The 23711-nt window shown below is 30.7% G+C and overlaps 1 protein-coding gene across 1 annotated transcript in view; it reads right to left on the bottom strand.

The window, feature by feature from the left end:
- Positions 1 to 4611: 4611 nt before the first annotated feature.
- Positions 4612 to 23711, bottom strand: part of LOC106478141 (protein strawberry notch homolog 1-like) — a 59352-nt gene continuing 40252 nt past the window's right edge. Inside the window, exons 11-15 of the mRNA XM_013938656.2 lie at positions 15507 to 15689; positions 14569 to 14666; positions 13927 to 14093; positions 7882 to 8088; positions 4612 to 4724 (exon numbers count right to left, since the gene is read on the bottom strand). Coding sequence (XP_013794110.1) covers positions 4612 to 4724; positions 7882 to 8088; positions 13927 to 14093; positions 14569 to 14666; positions 15507 to 15689 — 768 coding nt within the window. The remainder of the gene's footprint in view (positions 4725 to 7881; positions 8089 to 13926; positions 14094 to 14568; positions 14667 to 15506; positions 15690 to 23711) is intronic.

The raw sequence follows: 23711 nt of genomic DNA, 5'->3' as shown, positions 1-23711 counted from the left end.
TTTATTCTTTATTTATTATTATAAAAGTTACTAAAATGTTAGTTAAGGTTAGATTAGGGCATTTTATAATAAAAATATTTCATGAGGCACACATGCGAGCAGCTTGGAGTAGCTTGTGGGTAACGTAATTCAATAATGTAACATGAGCTGCATGTTCCCCAAGTGATTTACAACTTATAATGCTGCAAATAGTAGTTAGACAAGGTTCAAAGGGCAATACAACAATAAAATTTAATTATATATAGATGTATATTGTTACAAGTTCAAACCTACTTAGGATAAACAAATGTAGTTTCATGTTACAATTTGAAGTCATTCTAGAAAGAAAAAGAGGGTAATTTAGATTTATTTTGATTTTTTTTTTGGTGGTTATGAGGTTGATCAAATTAACCAACTGAGTATAGAGTTATGGTAGAGAAAATAACAGATAAATTATAAAGTTTTACTGAAAACACAAACATTTGAAATGCATTTAGGTTTTAGAGGTTACACAAATGAAATTTGAGACTTTTGAGATGAGGAAAAGTATTTTTAATCTTAATATGAAAATCACTTTGCACACAGACTATTCAAAAGAAACACTCAACATATTCAAGGACAAATCTTTTCTTAGTTTATTAAAAATACTTCACTAAAAAACCTGATTTTTTGTATGTGAAAGACTTATAATGTTTACCAAAAGGCTGCCAAATTTTGTGAAGATATACAAACTATATTAAAAGTTAGTGGTACCAAATCTATAGACTTTAAACAAGTACAAAAGGTCACGTAGTCAGTCGTATTGACCAAGCCAGTATTGAGAGAGTTAACCCCCTGGTCATGGGTAGGTCAAAGTGTGCATGTCACAAATTTTTAGAGATTTACAATCAAAAGTTAATTAAACTACTATATTATCATGGTATACAAATAAATTTGTAGTTAATAAATCAAATCTTAATATTATATAAGTTTTAATTTTTTATTTAAAAAGAAAATATTTAATCATGGCATTTGTTCTCTATGCATTACCCATTCTCTAATATATTTACTACTCCTCTCTGAAGTACAGAATTTAATTTAATTTGCTCATTATAATATAGATATTACCACAGCAAAGTCTAATTTTTATAGCCTACAATATTCGTTGTTTATAGAGACATAAACTAGAAAGTCAGATCCACTTGCCAGGCCCACCCGTCACATCCTCTCATTCAAATTGTCAATAATTCTCTCTCACGTTTTATATCATTTATAAACAATAGAAAAACCTTTTAATTTATCAAATGCCATATGACATAACATTGTTTTCAGTATAAAGTATTGTCAATTTCATCTTTTTTCAAAGTTTGGTTAATAGTGTTCATGTTGAACAGCAAAGGAATTATTTTAAAGCACTTATGCCTTATTGTTTAATTTGTGCATGTTATTATTCTGTGTTCTTAGGTGCATTCTTTAAATAGATAAAAATTATTTAATGTACTAGTACCATCATTGCAAAAAAAAGTTGGCTTAAATTTTCATTAGCAACGTACAGCAAACAAACAAGACGTGAATGTAAATACCATATTTCTTCTTTTCAGCTGTATTTTTTACTCATTGTTATAAAAGAAACTAAAATCTAAAAATCAGAAATTTATTAGGTTAGATTAGGCAAGATAATGAAAAATAATGGCAATAATAATAATAATAATTCTCTTCTTGGCTATCTTAATTCACAATACCCCTCTATATACTTCACTCAAGAAATTAAGACAAATAACTTTTTTTTTATGTTCTGGTTAGTCAGGATGCTAATGGCTTCACAACTTCTGTCTATCATAAAAACACACTTACTGGCTTTTTCACTCAGTCTGACAGCTTTATACCCTTTTCTTTCAAACACAATGTCATACTCTGTCCTTCACAAGGAAATTTCTTTCATACAAAGCATTCTTTTTTGAAATGGTTACCCTAAGCATTTCCTAAAGGAAATAACATGCTCATTCTTAACTAATGTGTTTGTCAAGCCAGCCAAGATACCTACTGTACCCAAACTACCTTTATACACCCTGCTCACCATATCTTGGAAGATAGTTCCCTTATCATGAAACAGTTGGAAAAAATTATGTAACTTACTTCACTCAAATTGATCTAAAAGTTATTTTTATACCTAATTTCAGACTAAAAATGTTTTTCCACCACAAATATCATGAGTTGGTTGCTCATTGTACACATCTAATCTACATCTCTCTAAATGCAGAGAATGTATGGCCTCTATATTGGTGAAACTAAACATCACCTTAAAATACAAGAACTTGAAGATATGGGTATATCAACTAGAAGAAAAGTTACAAGCCACTCCAACTCTGCAATCTACCAACATAATACAGAAACAGATCATCCAATTTCTATCTCCAACTTTAGAATTCTCTGAACAGTCAAGCATGATACCAAACTTCTAATAAAAGAGACATTATACATAAAACCTCTTCTTCCACCTACAAATAATACACTTTCTTCATTTGATTTAAATCTATTTTAATTTAAGAATTTCACTTGCACTACACACTTTTCTGTTCTACTTGTTTGTAATCAAACTGTTTTTATTTATTACAAATTATATCATATTTCTGGTCCATTTACCACTGTGTTTGTTTTGTACCTCTAGGTTATTGAAGGTGGAATTTTGAAGATTCCAAAATGTTTAATAAATGCTTCATGTTATTATGTTCATGTTTTACTTCATTATTAGATTATGTTCTATGTGAGGTATGCTTGCAACTAGCTCATGCCTTTTGTTATTCAATATGGTAACTTGAGTTACACATTTGCTAAGTGAGTTGTATGGCTGGGTTATTAGTTTAATACAGTTCAAAAGACAATAAAATTATGTAAAAACAGATGTAAACTGTCATGAGCCTTAAGCTATTTAGGATAAACAACTGTAGTTTTCTGTTACAATTACTCTAGAAAGAAAAAAAAGAGTAATTCAGATATATATATATTTTTAAGGTGATTACAAGTTTGGCCAATATATAAAACATAAAGTTTAACTTAAAATAATGTTTGATATTTATTTAGGAAGTCTTAGATGTTAAATAAATATTATTTGAAAATTCTCAAATGAAGAAAAGTATTTTTAATCTTAACATGAAAATCACTTCGCACTCAGAGCAGTCAACACTTCGACTCTATATATTCACAGACAAATCTTTAGCAAACATACTTAATTACAAAATCTGATTTTTTTTTCTGTACAAAAGACTTGTAATGTTTACCGAAAGCTAGCCAAATTTCATGAAGATACACAAAACATATAAAAAGGTACAGTAATAATGCTCTCACGTTTACTTGGTGGTTAAAAGGTCAGTGTAATCCACTGACATTGTATGGAAAGAGTTGACTGTATTCTCAAGGAATGATAGTTTATTAACAAATTAAAAACCAATGCTTTGGGATGGGCAGAAGAATTCTAAAAACATCTATAAGTGCACTGTTTACAGGCAAGGTTTCTTGGAGCTATGCAGAAATGCAACTTACATTTTTTTTTTTGCAAATTACACTAAATAAATGTCACAAATTTACAAAATATTTCTGAGTAAAAATGGTTGAAATAAAATTAGAATTATTATTTTATTTAAGTTTTGAAATTTGATAAGACAGTGTACATTTAAATCTTTCAACATGGGGTCAGTCAACTGGACTGAGTCACGTGACCTTCTGTACTTGTTTAAAGTCAACATAAATTTAATACTTATAACTATATATATATATTGGGTATATCTTCATGAGATTTGGCAGTCTCTCAGTTAATATTACAAGTCTTTCACATACAAAATATCATACTTCTTAGAGAAGTATTTCTAATAAAATAAAGTTTTGTCCATGAATATATTGAGTATTTGTTTTGAATAGTCCATGTGCAAAGTAATTTTCATGTTAAAACTTAAAAATACTTTTCTTCATCTCAAAAATCTCAAATTTCCTTTGTGTAATCCCTAAAACCTCCTAAATGCATATCAAACTTTTTTTCAGTAAAACTTTATAGTTTATCTGTTATTTTCTCTATCTCAAAACAGGATTGGTCAATTCAACCGACCTAGTAACCACCAAAAAAATCGAAATAAAGCTAAATTGACCTTCTCTTCTTTCTAGAATGACTTCAAACTGTAACATGAAACTACATTCGTTTATCCTAAGTAGCTCTAGGTTCGTAACATTATACATCTATCTATAATTAAATTTTATTGTCCTTTGAACCATATCTAACTACTATCCACACCATTATAAGTTGTAAATCACTCGGAATGTGCAGCTCACATTACGCTATCGAACTTCATTACCCTCGAGCTGCTCTCGTGCGTGCCTTGCGAACAATTTTAATTATATTATTATTACTTATTTTAATCTAGTCTTACAAAACTTAAGATCCATATTTTTAGATTTCTAGTTACTTTTATGATAATAAATAAAGAATAAATATGAAAAACAAGTAAATAAATAATGTACTTACCCAATCTTTTTTTTCTTGCACTCGATTGTTGAGGAGAGTTAAGTCTGGTTTTTTTATAGTAATTATACTAATGCACCAAAGAATATAGACTAATAACATGCAAAAAGTAGACAAATTCACATACCTCTCAGGCATTCTAACTATGCGACAAAAGCCGTTAGAAATTCATCGAAGCTAGTTGTTAACTTCAGGGAATTGAACCCCAGACCCCATTGCTGAGAATATGCAAACTCATCACTTTCCCATAGGGGAACTGAAAAAATAACAGACAAAAAGAAGACACAGAAAAAACTAATCTAAATTCTCTCCAGAATGTTGTGGATCGCCCTCAATTGCAGCCTCAGAGACCCTGGACGAACACCACAAAACAAAATATATATCTCCATCTCACTACGAATAAGATCACTGACAGTCTCAATCTAGAGTGACACCCCACCCCGATTGTTGTGCAATGCTAGATATAAGAGGTGGATTAGGAAGACCTGATTTGCCCCCAGTGCCAGAAATAATAATCTAGGAATTCATATAAATTGGCTTACTAATTGGAATAAAAATGTTTTTAAAACCAACTAGATAATACATATAACATTCAAAGTATCTCTGAATGATCGTAATACTGGAAAACCCATTAGTGACACTTTGCCAACAAAAACTGATAACATTATCTGAATGAGGTGCTTATATACAGTACCAGGATAGAGGATGCACTGACATAGGTGGAGAGTCACAAGATAAATATTGCCAAGGGCAGGTGAGTGGGGTATAAAAAACTGGACAAGGTGATAAAAAAATCAGACCAATGCTTACATGAGCAAAGGAAGAAACCCTGGCAGTTGAGTATTAGCTATAAGTGTGAGAGGAGGTAAGTATGTTTTGGAAATTGAGACTTTGAAACAACAAAATCCCTGTATTTTTTTGTTTCACTCACTATATAATTCCTCACTTCATTGGAAATACTCTATTTCTTCAGCCTCCTCAATGACCAGAAATTCTGATATTATTCTGGAATCAAAAGCACGAAATTCTAGGTTAAAATTATCTCAATGAGATAATTGGGAGCAGCAGATGCACGAGATGTACTAGGTCCTACCACCATGACTATATGTGGGTAACTGAAGCATGGGTGCATGGCATTGCTTGGGTACTGTTCTCGGATGATTCGCAGCACCTAGAAAACTTACCAGGCCACCAAATTAGTGGCCATTCAAAATGTTGCTCGCAAAATGCTTGCATCATATGATGTCAACTGTAGTTGAAGGGTTAAAAAATCTTAAAACTTACTTCAAAAATCTGATATTTTGTGTACAAATGCTTTGTAATGTTTACTGATAATCTGTAAAAGTTCGTGAAGTGTACATTTTAAAAAAGTTACAGTACAATAATTGCCTAATGATTACTTTGGGGGAGATGGGCTGGTTGGAATCCACCCACCCATAGTAAAAGGGTAATCACAAATTTAAAACATTTCAAAAAAAATCATACAAATTTACCTTGCCTTCAAATAGTTTCTGAATGAAATGAAAAAGTTTCAGCTTAAACATACGAAGTAATCTCTTTAAAAAAGGTACTACAAGCACTATAAGATATTATGAACCTGGTTTGCACTTTATTATCCAAATTATTCATACTGACTTACCGGGTATGCAAGGTTATGATAGTAATTTAACCCTATCGCTATGGGTCACAGGTGAAAAGCCATGGCATCATGTTTGTTGACTTGCATTGAAAATTTTATTGATCTACTATTTTATGAACTGATGTCAACAAGTTTGGTATCAAATTGTAGATTATAATTCAAATTTTAGTATTACACAGTTAATTTCTTAATTTAAAAGTAAATATTAAAAAAACAAAGCTAAACATCGATATTTGTGTGTCACATGGTATGTTGTATGCAGCAATGGTTCAACTTAGATGTTTGTCTATAGTTTCATACGAATTAGGAACTCAAATTACCAATATTAACAAGCTAGAACATAAAATAAGAATCTCCTAGCTTTCTATTCACTGAGTCAAACACAGTGGCCCCACTCACCTCTTTCCATTTTGGGAAACAGTCCCTTATATACACTTGTGTATATGATGTGAATAAACAATCAAAAGCTCAGAATTTCCCCCAAGTGGCTTTCTCAGCCATTTTCATGTGTTAGGACACTATCTCGTTCTTTCAAAACAAGATTTCAAGGAGGTAGGTTGTCTTTAGTCTGCTTGAAATTCCATATTTTTTTAGACCAAAATACAGCTTTAGTTACTAAACTTGATAAATTATAATGGAATTCTATGGTATTGATATAGCAATTTATGATTTTTTGATTATTCAAATGTACATATAAAACACAGAAAAATTATTTTGTTTCACATCCTCCACATGCAAAATTTTTTAAGGCTTAGCAAGCTACAAGAAGCAGCAAATGAGTACCAAGGTTGTAACTAGAGTTTTCTTTACTTCTTCAGTTACTGTTCTATGTTTAAGAAAAATAAGTTTAAGAACTTGTTTGTAAATAGGAATAATCTATATAGAAATATAATGTATAATAATTGAAATGTATGTAACTTGTATTTTACAAAATACAAGTCCACTAAAATATGGCCAAGACAGATCATTTTGTAAAGACTAAAGGTCAGTTTTATATTATTGGATACAGTAACATGAGTGCATGTGTGCCACGTCATTGTAACTTCTGTAATGTTAGCCAGGCACGACTGGAAGTTCAATATAATAAAAATAAATAAATGTATAATGTTACGAGATTTAAAATATTTAGACTAAACATTTGCATTTTCATATTTTAATCTTTAGTCATTCTAGAACGAAAAAAGCATAATTTATATTTCCTAATTTTTTATGGTGGTTACAAGGTCAGTCAAATTGACAGACCCTGTATAGCTAGGGTAGAGAAAATAACAGACAAAATATACAGTTTTATTGAAAACAAACGTTTGAAATGTATTTAGGAAGTTTTAAAGAGTACACAAATCTTTAGTAAAATTACTTCATTAAAAAATCTGATTTTTTGTGTACAAAAGACTTGGAATAATTACTAAAAGTATAACAAATTTTGTGAAGATACATATACAGCATTAAAAGTTATAGTATAAATACTTAACGTATGCAAATGTGTATACGAACTCGTGTATTTTATACCAAGGCCGTCACAAAAGGGTTTACCAAAAAATAGAGCTAAAATTTATATAAAAATTATCTGAAGCCTCTTGCAAGATACATTACATTCAGCTTTGATTTTTACTGTAAAATATGAAACTAATGTTCAAACACTATTTTTATTTCAGACAATCCTATTAATGTCTGGATTTAACCTTGATCTAAGATGTGTTCATAACAATATAAACACATTTTTTTACTTACACAAAGTAACAATTAAAATATGCTTCTAAAATTTATTTCTTACCATCACTGTCAGATTCCTCTCCAAAAGGGTTAAAATCACTATCATCTTCAGATTCAGTTGGAGATGGACTTGGCTCTCGATCACTTGAATTGGAATCAGAAGGAGCAAACTCACTGTCATCATTCTCTTCAGGTTCTGCTTCACTATTGCTTTCATCTGTTAGCTTCGACTCCCTGTATCGTTTCACAAGCTGCCTTGCTTGTCTTGCTACAGGAAAACACAACTGATTATTCTTTCCTGTATTATTTCAACTTTCATATCATTTGTTTATCATCAGAAACACAAACTGGAACTGTACTCATTGAAAACAAAAGGTAATAGAGGGTCAATACCTTAAAATAATTATAGTTTGCACTGTAGTATATAATTACAACATTCATTTCTACCTTTTCTGTATACATTATAGTACTTATTCTAAATTTATCATTTATTCTGTATATTTGATGGGTTCTCATAACATGTTTGAGAAAGCCATTTCATTCCAGCTGCCTTATTTTGTTTATCATTCTTTAAGAGATACCTATTTAGCCCATGAGAGAATCCTGAAATACTGCACATCATGCAAAAACATCAACAGCTGTGTCCTTCAATGATAGTTAATATTTCAAGGTAACAGCCTTACCCAAGTTTGACTGAGAAGGACCAGTCATGTGGGAAGCACAAATTCTTTTGGGTAAAAAGGAAGTTTCTTGTGAAGTAAGGAACACTGGATATAGTCAATCTGATACCTGGATTCAACCTTATTGGTTGAAGATAGATGATCCAATAAAAGTGATCCTCCCATGCACATAAAGGCAAGTATACAAATTGTGTTTGCATTAAGTATGTTTTAATAAAAACTGTCTATTTCATGTCAACTTTGAGTCTAGTTTGTCTATTTCATTCATTTTCACATTTCAATTATTCATTAAAGACTTATTCTATTGCTTTGAAGGTAATTCAGTTTTACATGGATAGCACACTACAAACAGAACAAAAAAGACAAGGCTGTTTAATGTTTTTGTCATCCTTCAGTACAAAATTATATTAGGATTACCTATACAAAAAAGTACTTATCCTGACTGGCCTAGGAAATAGGATGAACTTTCAGACCATAAAAGTGGTTCATCATTGTGATCTGTTCAAGAAAACTATACCCTCTGACTTTACATATCATTTCAACAAGATGTATGTAGGTGTACTGAACATCATAAAGTTCTACCATGTTTTAAGCAAATTGTTTGCCAACTTTAGGAAGTTAATTTATACTGTCCAGAAATCTTGATTAATAACAATAATAATAAAATGTATTAATTTTTTCAAAATTTATTGATATGGTTAGAGAAATATTTGTTTGTTTGTAGTTTAAGCACAAAGCTACACAATGGGCTATCTGTGCTGTGCCCACCATGGGTATCAAAACCTGGTTTCTAGCATTGTAAGTCCACAGACAATACTGCTCTGCCAGGTTAGAGTAACATTCAAGTTTAGCAAAAATGGGAATTTCAATTTCAGGAAATAATACAGATACTGCATCTAAAAAGCAATGAAAGAAATTTGAAAATTTCTGATTAATAACCAGTGTTAACATTCAGTTCAATATGAAAATCACTTAAAAACTCAAAGACTGTACCATAAATCATATTTAATACCTTATTCCATGAGATAGAGAAAAAACATACAACTTTTAAGTGTTGACCTACTACTACTTAACCTTACAATTCAAAATGCTTTTATATTAGACTAACAGTTGTACACTGTGTTTAACTTGATCTTCTCAAAACTACTTTGCTCTCCAGACAATATTATTTGTCCAAAGACAACACCTGTCAGTACTTGTTTGCTGGGTACCTAAAACCAACCAAGAGGAAGTGAATTATACCACGAATCATATACTTTACCAACTTTATTTATAATAAACTAAAAAATACAGCCTACATCTAATATAAATTTTCACAAAACTAAAATTATTCACATAAGGATGGACCAAAGATTCACTAGTAAAACATGGGAATTTCAGAGAGCATAATGTATACAGCACAAAGCATTATCAATGTAATACACATGAAACACAACTGAAGATATGGTAACTGGACCATTCTCAAGTGAAGTGTACTGCAACTAGCCTTCGTTATATGAAGCTGAATATTTTTTACAGAACTGAAGAAATAAAAGCCAATGGTACATTTCACAAGTATTCAATTCATTACTACCATGACATCGGAAAAAATATGGTAATAAAAAAATTTGTGAAACAATTATTTGTTTTCCCCAATTCTGTGTAGTTATGGAGTTTCACCAAGTACAAATGATCTTAAGTATTAATTGAATAATTTTTGATACCAATACCTTTTGGATTTGTTAATCAACTTATCTAAATTATGCATTTTAACACTGCTGCTACAGGTTCGGTTGAATTGGCCAAGTTCGTGACCCCAGTTTTACCTTTATAGCTTCCATACTACAACTTCTAATGTTTTGTGTATTTCACAAAATTTCCTAGGCTTTCAGTAAGCATTAAGTCTTTGTAGACAAAAAAATCAGAATTTTTAATGAAGTATTTTCACTAGAAATTTCTCCATGAATATATGGAATTGAAATGTTGACTGCTCCGAGTGCAAAGTGTCAAGATTAATCCTATCACCACGGGTATCCTTTACTGTGCATGACAAAGGTTTAGTGTTTTACATTCAAAATTTTATCAAACTACTTTTTGTTTATGTTATACCAATTAGAATAGCATAACATATTAGCTAATAATCCCTATTTTAACAGTATACAAGTTTTAAATTCTTAAAAAACCATCTCTATTTTATCCACCACCCCTCAAAAAAGTACAAAATTAAACGCAGGTTACTCTATAAAATCCTTATTGCTCAGACAAACCATAATTTTTATAGCCTTCAATTCTGTTTGTTCACAGATCTATCGAATATACAATCAGACCCCTCCTGCTACATCCTCTCTTTCAGAATTCTTTGATATTTCATTCTTATGTTTCATTATATGATACCTATAACCAACAGAAAGTTAAGGTTTTCATCTATCAAATGACGTATTTTGTATGACGTTATGTTCTGAACAGTTAGACGTCAATTTTACTCAGAGTACCAGCATCATTTCCATGGGAAAGTTAACGACTAGCTTGGATGAATGTGTAACAGCTCTTGTTGCATAGTTAGAAAACCAGGAAAATTGAGAGGTAAGTGAATTTATCTACTTTTTGCATGTTATCAGTATTTTCTTTGGTGCATTAATATCTACAGTATAAAAAATTAGGGTTAACTCTCTTTGAAACTTGAAAGCAAGAAAAAAGAAGAATGGTTAAGTATTTTATTTCTTGTTTTTCGTGTTTATTCTTTATGTAAATTTATAAAAGTAACTAAAATATAAAAATAGGGATCCTTTTAGGTTTGTTACGATCAAATTAGGTAAAATAAATAATAATATAATAATGTTTCCCAAGGCACACACACGAGCAGCTAGTGGGTAACAATTTGTAAGCACAACGTGAGCTGCACGTTCCCTGAGTGATTTACAACTTATAATGGCACAGACAGTAATTAGACACGGTTCAAAGAGCAATAAAACAATATTTAATTATAAATAGATGTATACTGTTACAAACTCAGGCTACTTAGGATAAATGAATGTGGTTTCATGTTACAATTTGAAGTCATTCTAGAAAGAAAAAAAAGGTTATTTTAGGTTTATTTCAATTTTTTTCTTTTTTTGGTGGTTACAGGTTCAATCAAATTGACTGATCTCATTTTGAGATAGGGTAGAGAAAATAACAGATAAACTATAAAGGTTTTAGGTACTACATAAAACAAATACTCAATATATTCATGGACAAATCTTTATTTCCATAAAAATACTTCACTAAAAACTGATTTTTTTTTTGTATGTGAAAGACTGCCAAATTTTGTGAAGATATACGCACTATATTGAAAGTTAGAAGTATTCAATTTATATCACCTTTAAACAAGTACAAAGAGGTCACGTGGATGGTCAAATTCACTGAGCCCATGTTGAGAGAGTTAAAAATACTTTTATTCATCTGAAAATTGTCAAGTTTCATTTGCATAATCTCTAAAGCCTCTTAACTCTCCCAACATGGGGTTGGTCAATTTGATATAAATTTAATACTTATAACTCTATATATATTGGGTATATCTTCACAAAATTTGTCAGTCTTTCAGTTAATATAACAAGTCTTTCTCACATACAAAAAGTCATATTTCTCAGTGAAATATTTTATATAAAATAAAATAAAGAATTGTCCATGCACATATTGAGTATTTGTTTTGAATAGTCCGTATGCAAAGTAATTTTCATGTTAAAATTAAAAATACTTTTTGTCATCTCAAAAATATCAAATTTCCTTTGTGTAATCCCTAAAACCTCCTAAATGCATTCCAAACGTTTTTTTTTTTCCGTAAAATTTTACAGTTTATCTGTTATCTTCTCTACCCTATCTCAAAATTGGATTGGTCAATTCAACCGACCTTGTAACCACCCAAAAAAATTGAAATAAACCTAAATTAACCTTCTTTTCTTTCTAGAATGACTTCAAATTGTAACATGAGACTACATTCATTTAGCCTAAGTAGCTCTAAGTTTGTAACATTATACATCTATCTATAATTAAATTTTATTGTCATTTTTATTGCCCTTTGAACTGTGTCTAATTACTATCTGCACCATTATAAGTTTTAAATCACTCACGGAACATGTAGCTAACACATTATACTAAGAAATTACATTACCCACAAGCTGCTCTCGTGTGTACCTTATGAAACATTTTTATTATCATATTATTATTAATTATTTTACCTAATATAATCTTAACAAACCTAATACAATCCCTATTTTTACATTTTAATTTATTTGATAAACATACATAAAGAATAAACATCAAAAACAAGAAATGAAACACTTAACCAATCTTCTTTTTTCTTGCTGTCAGGTTTCAAAGAGAGTTAACCCTAATTTTTTATACTATAGATAGTAATGCACTTAATTTTTATTTAATTAAATAATGCTTCAAAGAATATAAACTAATAACATGCAAAAAGTAGACATATTCACTTACCTCTCAAAATTTTCCTGGCTTTCTAACTTTACGACAAGAGCCATTACAAATTCATCCAAGCTAGTCATTAACTTTCCCATGGGAACAATATGGGTACTCTGAGTGAAATTTATGTCTAACTGTTCAGAACATAACGTTACACAATACATCATTTGATAGATGAAAACCTTGACCTCCTATTGGTTACAGGTAAAATGTAATGAAACACAAGAGAGAACTATCAATGAATTCTGAAAGAAAGGATGTGACAGATGGGTGTGGCAGGAGGGATCTGATTTTTTATTTGATAGCTCTGTAACCAAACAAAATTGAAGACTAAAAATTATGGGTTGTCTGCGCAATAAGGATTTTATAGAGTAACTTGTTTAATTTCGTACTTTTTGGAGGGGTGGTGGATAAAATAGGGATGATGACATGCTAAGAGAAAATGTGTCACGTGGGTCACACTAGTGGAAATTCAGGATTGTTTTTATATATTGCCTTGTAGAATGAAGAACTTAAAACTTGTATTATTAGCTAAGATTTTATACTCTTCTAATTGGTTTAACAAACAAAAAGTAGATTAATAAAATTTTGAATGTAAGACACTAAAACCTTGTCATGTGCAGTAAAGGATACCCATGGCAATAGGGTTAAAAACAAACAACAGAATAAAAAGTTCTTTCTTGTTTAAATAAAAATGTAACAAGTCAATATCTTTAAGAAAGAATAGAACAATGGAACATAGTTAAAGTATCATGATAATACATTTTTAACTGACCACTTAGTAGCTAGGCATGAAAGAAGGGATTAATATGATTCTGAAAAAGAGAAAGTCAAAAATACTAAATCTATTATGAGTTCAGAAACAATGATTTGATAAAAATCATTATGGAAAATTAGGAAGTTACACAAACCTTCCTGATGGAACCTATATACGTTCAATACAATTAAAAAATGCTAGTTACAATGAGGAAATACAAAAATATTACCAGACTTTCTTTTGGTGCCCCCACAAGAGGAGGATGCAACCGGAGAGATAGGTCGCTTGATTTCTTTTGCCTCTTCTTTCATGAAACTTTCCAAACCCAGGAGACGGCTCATTTTCTTACGATCTGGAGCTGGAAAGTGTTTGTCTATCAGGGTTTGTAGCACTCCTCTACATCAAACAAAAAAAGAAGTAAGGTTTATACAATTTTAAGTCGGTACCAAAAAATAACTTTTCACTGAGAAACAGAAAAAAAAATAAAATAAACCTCCTAAGCTTTTCTTAATACCAGGGTACCCCAAAAAACAACTTTTAAGAAACAAATTATTACAAAATCACAACTCAAATCACTATTTATTAATTATTTCCTGTTTTATAACTATACTCAACTTTTTTATTTTGATTTTCACATCATATTTTAGACTCCATATTATGGCTTTTGATTAGTTTTTAAAACACAGATACAAAAAATAATGAAAAGAGTGGGAGAATAGATAAAGCCCTTGAAACTTTTACTGTCAATTTCTTATGAAATGTTGTATTTTAGTTCATCCTAATTGATTAATTCCTGCATCAAGCCTAAGTATCTTTCAAGAGTTTAATACAATGTTAAAGTTTCATTATAACCACAAAATAAGATACACACTTAGCTGTAGAAACAAAATCTGTGAGTTCTCCACCAGCTTCCTCTAACTGTTCTAATGTACGTGCTTCACCAGTTGACTGCAAGCCTATCACAATGCACTATAGGGAGAAAATTTATATATATATATATATGAGAGGGAGAGATTCTGTTTAGCTGAAATTTCTTGAAAGGCCACAAACTAAAAAAAAAGGTTCATAAGAAATTCATCCTAGATAATAAATAACATCTTTAGTATCCAGTCCAAATTTGTGGCCTAGAGACAATTTCTTTTACTTGTATTTATCTAAGAACATTAGCTATAAAAATTGACAATAATATTCTTAGAGATAAAGATAAAATAAATATAATTATTGGTATCACACACATACACATAATATATAACAATCTTCATAACTGAGTTGCAAATAATTATTGCAAGACAAATCAGAACCAAATAAACAGATTACATGCTTGAAATATGAACAGGATAGTCATGTAATGCAATTTTCATGTAGTATAGCCTTTTAGAGTTGAGCTGCAGACATAAGACTTTACTACAACACAAACGTTTTCTATGTTAGAATCAAAAACATATTTCAACCAGTGTTTTTCTTAGATAATAAATAAGACACCACAAAATTATTCTGTTCACAGAGTTCTGTACTAACTGGAGTTTTTTTGATTGAGTTCAAGCTTGAAGTGCCGTGTTTCAATCTTTGCTGAAGTAGGTCTGCATCAGACCTAAATGCCATCCAATCATAGTCTATAAAAATATTAAATCCAGTACAATCAACTCCAGTCAAAATCCACTTTTAATACTAAAACTTTCAAGTTTTAGCTCATTGCAACCACTACAAACATTTTAAAAGTTCAGTTTTGTATCTTATATAAATTTTACTTTCATTAATATTATTTGATTCTTTACCATTGAAATAAATTACACAATAAATAATGTGTACCTTGCCATTTTTTACAGCTTCCCGTGCCAAGGCTACAGCTGGTTTAACTTTTGAAGCTATACATAGGTACTTAAAGAACCTCTGATGTGATCCCCAGAACTGGCTCCACATGGACTTCTTTATTCGTTGATCCCCTTCTAAAAGTTCAGCAGATTTTTGAAACTTCTCTCTTGCTTCCACCCACTGAAACAAAGGTACTAATTTCAAAATGTTGCAGCAGTCTTAAAAACAAGAAAGTAAGAAAAACAAAGTGGCTTGGGGGAGGTAGAAGAATAAAAACTAGAATTAGAAAATTTTCATGAATGAGTGCTACCTTTAAATATTTTATCTTTAAAGTTGAAACTTGGTTAATCTTAATGTGAGGTTGCTATATTTAGTGAGGTAGGTGTTCCTGAACACTCAAACACAACTTGTATAATAAAAATAAAGCATCTAACCAGAACATTTCAACTATGTACTTTGGGATATTTTTTGCAATTATATCAAATTCAAACTAAAATAAATGTTCAGACAACTGACATATGTTCATTACCTAAGGATAAGAAATGTTTATAATTCATGAGATCAGTGATCACAGACAATCTATTTCTTATTCCCTTATGGTCTGTTACTCATCCTGTCTCCTGTAAGTTGCAAAATTTATCCATTTATGTGTTCTTATAAGTATATGATACATTAATTCTTAAGTATTCAGGTAAAAGCATGGTAAAACATGAAAGTGCCCAAAATCTGTAAAACGTCAGCAATGGATAATTTATATTGTGAACCCCTAACAAAACTTCCTCATCTATGTCAATTCATTGCCATCTTCAAGACTTGATGAGGGAAATATCTCAGCTATTTTGTAAAACAAAAAATTATTGGATGAAATAGTCTCAAAATTCAGAAGATCACTCCAGAGATTATTTAGCTTCTGCAAATAATTAATAATCTTAATTTAAAAGATATTTGTATGAATTCAAAGCCTTAAAATTTTCAAAGGATTTCAACGTGATATCAGGAGTTTCCAATTCATATCACTCATTGACCAGGACAGCAAAATTTGCATCAGGGACAAGTTTTCCCATTTCACCTTGTTCATGGAATGAGTACTTTGAATTATATATATTTTTATCTCTTTGTAATAAAACGTTTTATTATTATTATTATATATTACTATATAACTAAAACCACATTGCTACACTCCAATATACACTGCACAAACATTAATACATAAAATACAAAATATACTGTAGCAACAACAACTTAAGGGGGAGCTAAGTTCACTATTGTTTATTTTACTGTCTTGTGTGTTGAATGTGTTCTGTTTGCTGGTCAGATGTATGCATGTGTGATCAAAGTATGTGTGTTTAGATGTGACAGGCTGAAGAGGGTCTTTTGTTGAAGTTAATAGAAAATGAATTAAGTGGTAATTCTTTATTGCTAGTGATGCGAAGGGTAGGCAACTACAATACCTATTTGGTTAATTATACTTAAAATAATACAACATTAATATGAACATTAAAACAGTTTTAAAGTAAGTGCTCCACCTAAATAGTTTGACGAGTAAAAAATATATGTACTGTCTATACGGTAATTAAACTAGCAAATACTATATTGATAATGCAATGTTTACGTATATTCTAACATGTCAAATAAATTCTGTAAGTGAAATGAGAGCAAGAATAGAAAACAGACTAAGGGAAGTCAAAGTGGAATACGCTATACTGCTCCGTGTAAAATTCAAAATAATTGAATTAATAAATGATCAAAATAACTAATTTGACACTGTACATATACATATAAAATTTGAATTGAACAAAATGGTGATATTAAAGGGGGCAGAAAAGGAGAAGAGCCCCATAAACCACCTACCAGTGATGATGTTGCAACTGTTTGTAGCTGCAGTTAGCTCTATGCCATGAAAAATTCAAAAATAAGATGAAAATAAAAGACAAAGTACTTCAGTCTCATTGGAAGGATACTTGGCCATGGTTAGTTCCTAAGGAATGCCACTCTGAGGGAGATCCAGTCTCCAAAATGTACTATGAAGATTGTCTGAAATATCCTACAACAGTACCTAGTCACTCAAGATCAGGCAGTAATGCTTTCTTGAATGGATGTGATCAATTCCATATTAAACCAATCAGAGCACACAAAAGCAGCAAAGCTCACATGGCAAGTGTGTCAAGGTACAATCATAAGAATACAAAATCAGACATTGAGTTTTGACAGTTCTATAACTCAGTTTGGGAAGCAACTCTTTATTGTGCAGGCAATGCACAGAGGAGGAGGTGAAAAAGAAGAGATTAATTTTGCTGTTTAACAATTCATATCTAATTGCTAAGCAAAACAAACCTCTATCAGACATGGAATTTTCATGCACAGCAACAGGGAAGGCTGGTGTGGATGTAGGAGATAATTACACCAATATTAGGAAAGCCTTTGAATTCATTAAGTGTGAATTTTTAAGACTTTATATGTGACATCAAGGATAATTAGTGGATCAAAGTTAATCTGTATTGTAGCCAATGGGAATAAAGATAATGCCAACACTGAGCAGGAAACTGCTAGTAACAGTTGTTAATGGAGGAAAGCCCTATCCAGTGCTAAGAAATTATGTTTCACTAAAACATATACATGTATTAGGTGTCCTACATCATACTGTTAATGGAATTAAGAAGCTGTTTATGAATTTGATAGATATAAAGTCTAAAAAAAAAAACAATATGCACTACAGAAATTAAATAATCAGATCCAGGATTAATATCAGTTACTTTTGATGGTGTAACTTTACGAAATATTCCAAAAGTTGATGCAGTACTACTACTAAAAATAAAAAAAAAAACAATACCCCATTTCTACTCTCCTTCAGTTGGCAATTCTTACCTTACAATGCTCAGCTTGAAGAAATTTTGAAAAGTATTTTTACATTTTACTGGAATAGCAGAAAATTGAGAGGAAATGCAAAGAAGTTGCAAGGGTTATAGGTGAAAATTTTGCCCACCTCGATGATGTGAAACAGAAGCAATGGGTATCAAGCAAAGTAAGAGTTTTAAATGACATGTAACATAACCTTCAGGTTGTGGTTTTATATTTAGGTCAAGTTAGTAGTGGCATTGATGTGTCAGCAGCTAAAGTAAGGAAGGTCCTTGTTAAAATCACTAGTGACAATTTCATCAAAACACACTACAGTCTAAGTGATATCCTAGAGCTAATATCACATCTTTCAGAATTCTTTCAGTCTAATGACCTAATGTTCATATATGATCAACCTGCAGTGTAACAGTCAATCTTAAGATTAGTAGAACTGAAGAATAACTCAGATGTACACATGCAGTAGTTTCTTAATATGTACCACACAAAACAAAGTTTGGGGATGAATCACCCGAGATCAATTTGTCTGGTTACTACCTGTCAGCAGCCAGTTTAACAAGCTACATTAAACTAACCGACACAATGATCAAATACACTAACTCATGCCAGCTCAGGCAATCAGTGTTTCTGACTATACAGATTGGCCAGAAAGTTAAGAACAGCTCAGTGCATATGGCAAATCAGAAATTGAACAAATCCTAGTCCATTTTGATGTCCGTCTCATTGAGGAGAAGGAAGGAACTGTGGAGGAGTTAAATTGTACAAAATATTCCACTCTCAACAATATCTTGAAATTGATGGAGATGATGTATATATTCAGTGTGTTAACAGCAGAGGAAAAATGTGCATTTTCATCCATGAATATCATCAAGATCCCTTTAATAAACCAGTTTAATAAGAACACCTTGTAAGATGATGCTTCTCAAGATTCTGGGAACTCAGTTTGAGGAGTACAACCCAAGCAGAGCTATTGAATACTAGTTTACTTTTGGTGAAACCAAACATGAAAATGGATGCAAGACCCACCATTCTTTCTAACTGTTATGGTGGGTGAAGTCTGAGTCTATTTAACTTAATTAGTATATTTTTCCTTCTGCCATGCGACTTTTACAAAAATTAGACATGCTCAATTTTGGCAAGAATGCTTGGACTGCTTTATGTTTCCTTTATTTGCCTTCAAACTAGGTGAGCATAGCAATTTCAACAACTGTTCATTGTTAAATAAAAGGTAAATTTGATGTGTTTGTACATTTTATGAGACAATGATAGAAAAAGTAGCTTTTCAAACAGACTAGATTTTTCAAGCATTCTGTTCCATGGGCAAGTACTTTTTTCAAAAACTGGCAACTCCCCTATAATACGTACTTTTTAGGAAAAAATACTTATTGCTGTAGGATTTTAACTAAAGATTTTCTGTCTCCTATCTTCAGGTTTTTTTACAGATTTTCTAGAAAGTTTCATTTTTAAAACTGAATTTTATCTTGGTTTTGATTCCAAACAACACCACAGGCAGTTTTGCCATGTCTACAATCACTGATGTACAACCAAAAAACATTTTACAATATCTATATTAGAAGCAAACCAACTTTGTGTTGTTAATTAGAAGATTTTATTATTCATGTAATAAGTTTTAAAGATGTTATATATTCATTTACATATATTTTTGGCGAATTTCTTTGCCCTTTCAAGTAGTTACTTGGGCCAACAAGGCCTAACACAGAGGCCTTGTTGGTGAAACGAAACTTGATACAAGTATATTGAGCAGGTGCCAAAGGATTGGACATTAGTCAATGTCACTACTCTTTTCATGGGAAGTAATAAAATTGTTCCAGTAATTATAGGCCTATTAGTCTTAGATCCGTTGTGGGAGGTTTTGGAAAGTCTGATGCTTATGTAGATAAGGGTAAGAGTGCAGACTTGGTGTATATGGATGTTCAGAAATCATTTGACAGGTGCCACCATAAAAGGCTTGTAAAACCATTATCCCTATAGGTGTGAAGGATATGTTAGCAAATTGGATGGAAGAAAGCAGAGGGTTGTTACAAATGTGGTACCTCAGGTTCAGCCTTAAGACCTTTGCAATTTTTTGATTTACATGAATGACATTGATGAAGGAATAGTCAATAAATTACTTAAATTTGCAGATAATATTAAGGTCTTGGGTGTTTCTAGCTGTGAAGAGGATGCTGCTGATTTACAAAATGATTTAGATAATTTATTGAGTTAAGCAAATAAATGGCAGAAGGGTTTTAATTGTAATAAATGCAAAATAATGCATGTGGGTTATCAAAATTTCAATTATAAGTATAATTTCTATGGGAATAACCTTAACAGTGCCATGAAAGAAAGGGATCCTGGTGTAAAGGTCAATCAGTCTCGTAAGCCATCCAAGCATTGTGCTATTGCTAGTGGTAGGATAAATAGGATTTTAGGTTGAATACAGAAATATTGAATACAAGTCTAAACATGATATAATTTCATTGTATAGGCCACTGGTTAGGCCACATTTGAAGTATTGTATTCAGTCTTGAGCACCTTATCTTATGAAGAACATTGAATTGTTGGAAAGCTAAGACAGTTATTTTTCTAAGAGTGTGGTTCACCTCTGGAATGGGCTGTCTTTGGATGTTGTGGAGGCAAGAAATTTAAGAAAAAAACTTGATAACTATATGAATGATAAGGGCTGGCTTTAAGATTTTTTAAAAATGTATTTAATAGTTTAGTTTAGAGGATGGGACAGCCAAGATGGACAAATAGATCCCTTGTTGTCCATAAGTATTATGATTTAACTCTCAACATGAGCTTGGTCAATTTGACCAACCACATGACCACTTTGTACTCATTTAAGGTCTTTATAGATTTAATACTTCTAACTTTCAAGATAGTGTGTATATCTTTAAGCTCGTAACAGTATACATCTATTTATAATTAATTAAATTATATTATTTTATTGCCCTTTGAACCATGTCTAACTACTATTTGTGCCATTATATGGGGGAACATGCAGCTCACGTTATGCCATCGAACTACATTATCCACGAGCTACTCCAAACTACTCGCGTGCGTGCTTCATGAAACATTTTTATGATATTATTATTATTATTATTATATATTTTACCTAATTTAATATTAACTAACCTAAAAAGATTCCTGTTTTTACATTTTATTTACTTTTATAATAATAAATAAAGAATACACATGAAAAACAAGAAATACTTACCTGCATAATTTTTTGCTGTCAACTGTCAATGACACTAACCCTACTTTTTTTATACTAATGACAGTAATGCACTAAATTTATTTATTTAATTAAATAATGCACCAAAGAACATAAGACTAATAACATGCAAAAAGTAGACAATTTCCTCTAACTATCACAATTTTTCTGGCTTTCTAACTATGCAACAAGAGCCATTAGTTTTCTACGGGAACGAGTCTTGTACTCTGAGTGAAACTGATGATTATATGCTCAGAACACAGAGTTATACAATACATCATTTGATAGATGAAAACCTTGACTTTCTATTGTTTATACACAATATATAATTAAATGTAAGAGAGAACTATTAACATATCCTGAAACAGAGAATGTGACAGGTGGGTGTGGTTGGAGGGGTCTCATTTTCTATTTGATTTTTCTATTTCTATTTGTAACCAAACAAAATTGAAGGCTATAAAAATTATGGTTTTTCTGAGCAATGACAATTTGATAGTGAATAATTTGTTTAATTTCATTGGAGGGGTGGTAGTGGATAAATTAGAGAAGAGAAGATACCTTGAAAAAATGTGTCATGCATGTCACACTAAGAGAAATTCAGGTTTTTTTTAAATATTGTTTTATAGAATTAAGAACTTAAAGCTTATAAACTATTAAAATATGAATTATTAGCTAAGATTTTATGCTATACTGATTGGTATAACAAACAAAAAGTAGTTTAATAAAATTTTGAATGTTTCATGCACAGTAAAGGATACCCGTGGTGATAGGGTTAACATTTTTGCTAGGAGTTCAGTCAAATTAACCAAGTTCATAAACCCAAATTGACCTTTAGTTTCCATACAACTTCCAATATGTTTTGTGTATTTCATAAAATTTCACAATCTTTCAATGAGCATTAAATCTTTTGTAGAAAAAAACAAAAACAATTTTTAATGAAATATTTTCACTAAGATTCTTTTCTGTGAATATATGAAGTGTTGACTGCTTCATGTGCAAAGTGATTTTCATGCCAAGATCAAAAACTCTTCATCTGAAAATTTTCAAATTTCATAGGTGTGATCTCTAATACCACCTAGATAAATTTCAAATGTTTTTTTTCAGTAGTTTATATTTTATCTGTTATTTTCTCTACCCTAACTCGATACAAGGAAAATTTATTCAAATAGTCTGTTTTGAAACTAAGAAATTAAAACAGTATTAGAATATAAATTATAAACATTTTTATGACAAGTTGAGTGACAAACATTGGTAATGAAGTTCTTTAATTAAATTAAATTTAACTCTAAAAAGGTCGTGATATGTGCACTTTGAACCATCCAAATCCAGGTTTAATCAAATGGAACCAATTAATAAACCTCTCAATATGGGGTCAGTCAATTTGACCAAGTCACGTGACCTTTTGTACTCGTTTAAAGTTGATATAAATTTAATACTTATAACTATATATATTGGGTATATCTTCATGAAATTTGGCAGTCTTTCAGTTAATATTACAAGTCTTTCGCATACACTTTCTCAGTGAAGTATTTCTAATAAAATAAAATAAAGAATTGTCCATGAATATATTTAGTATTTGTTTTGAATAGTCCGTGTGAAAAGTAATTTTCATGTTAAAATTAAAAATATTTTTCGTCATCTCAAAAATCTCAAATTTTCTATGTGTAATCCTTAAAACCTCCTACATGCATTTCAAACGTTTTTTTTCACTAAATCTTTATAGTTTATAAGTTATTTTCTCTACTCTCAAAACAGTATCGGTCAATTTGATCAACCTCGTAACCACACAAAAAAAAAAAAAAAAAAAATCGAAATAAGCCTAAATTAACCTTCTTTTTTTTCTTAGAATGACTTCAAATTGTAACCTGAAACTACATTCATTTATCCTAAGTAGCTCTAAGTTCATAACATTATACATCTATTTATAATTAAATTTTATTGTTTTATTGCCCTTTCAACCATGTCTAACTGCTTTCCCCGCCATTATAAGTTGTAAATCACGTGTACCTCGTGAACAATTTTAATTATATCATTATTACTTATTTTACCTATTCTAGACCTAAGTAACTTAAAAAGAATCCATACTTTTAATTTTAGTTACTTTTATAATAATAAATAAAGAATAAATATAG

This window comes from Limulus polyphemus, unplaced genomic scaffold, assembly GCF_000517525.1.
Source record: "Limulus polyphemus unplaced genomic scaffold, Limulus_polyphemus-2.1.2 Scaffold184, whole genome shotgun sequence".
NCBI lineage: Eukaryota > Metazoa > Arthropoda > Merostomata > Xiphosura > Limulidae > Limulus > Limulus polyphemus.
Note: the sequence above shows the minus strand (reverse complement) of the source record. Positions and strands in the feature narration are given on the sequence as shown.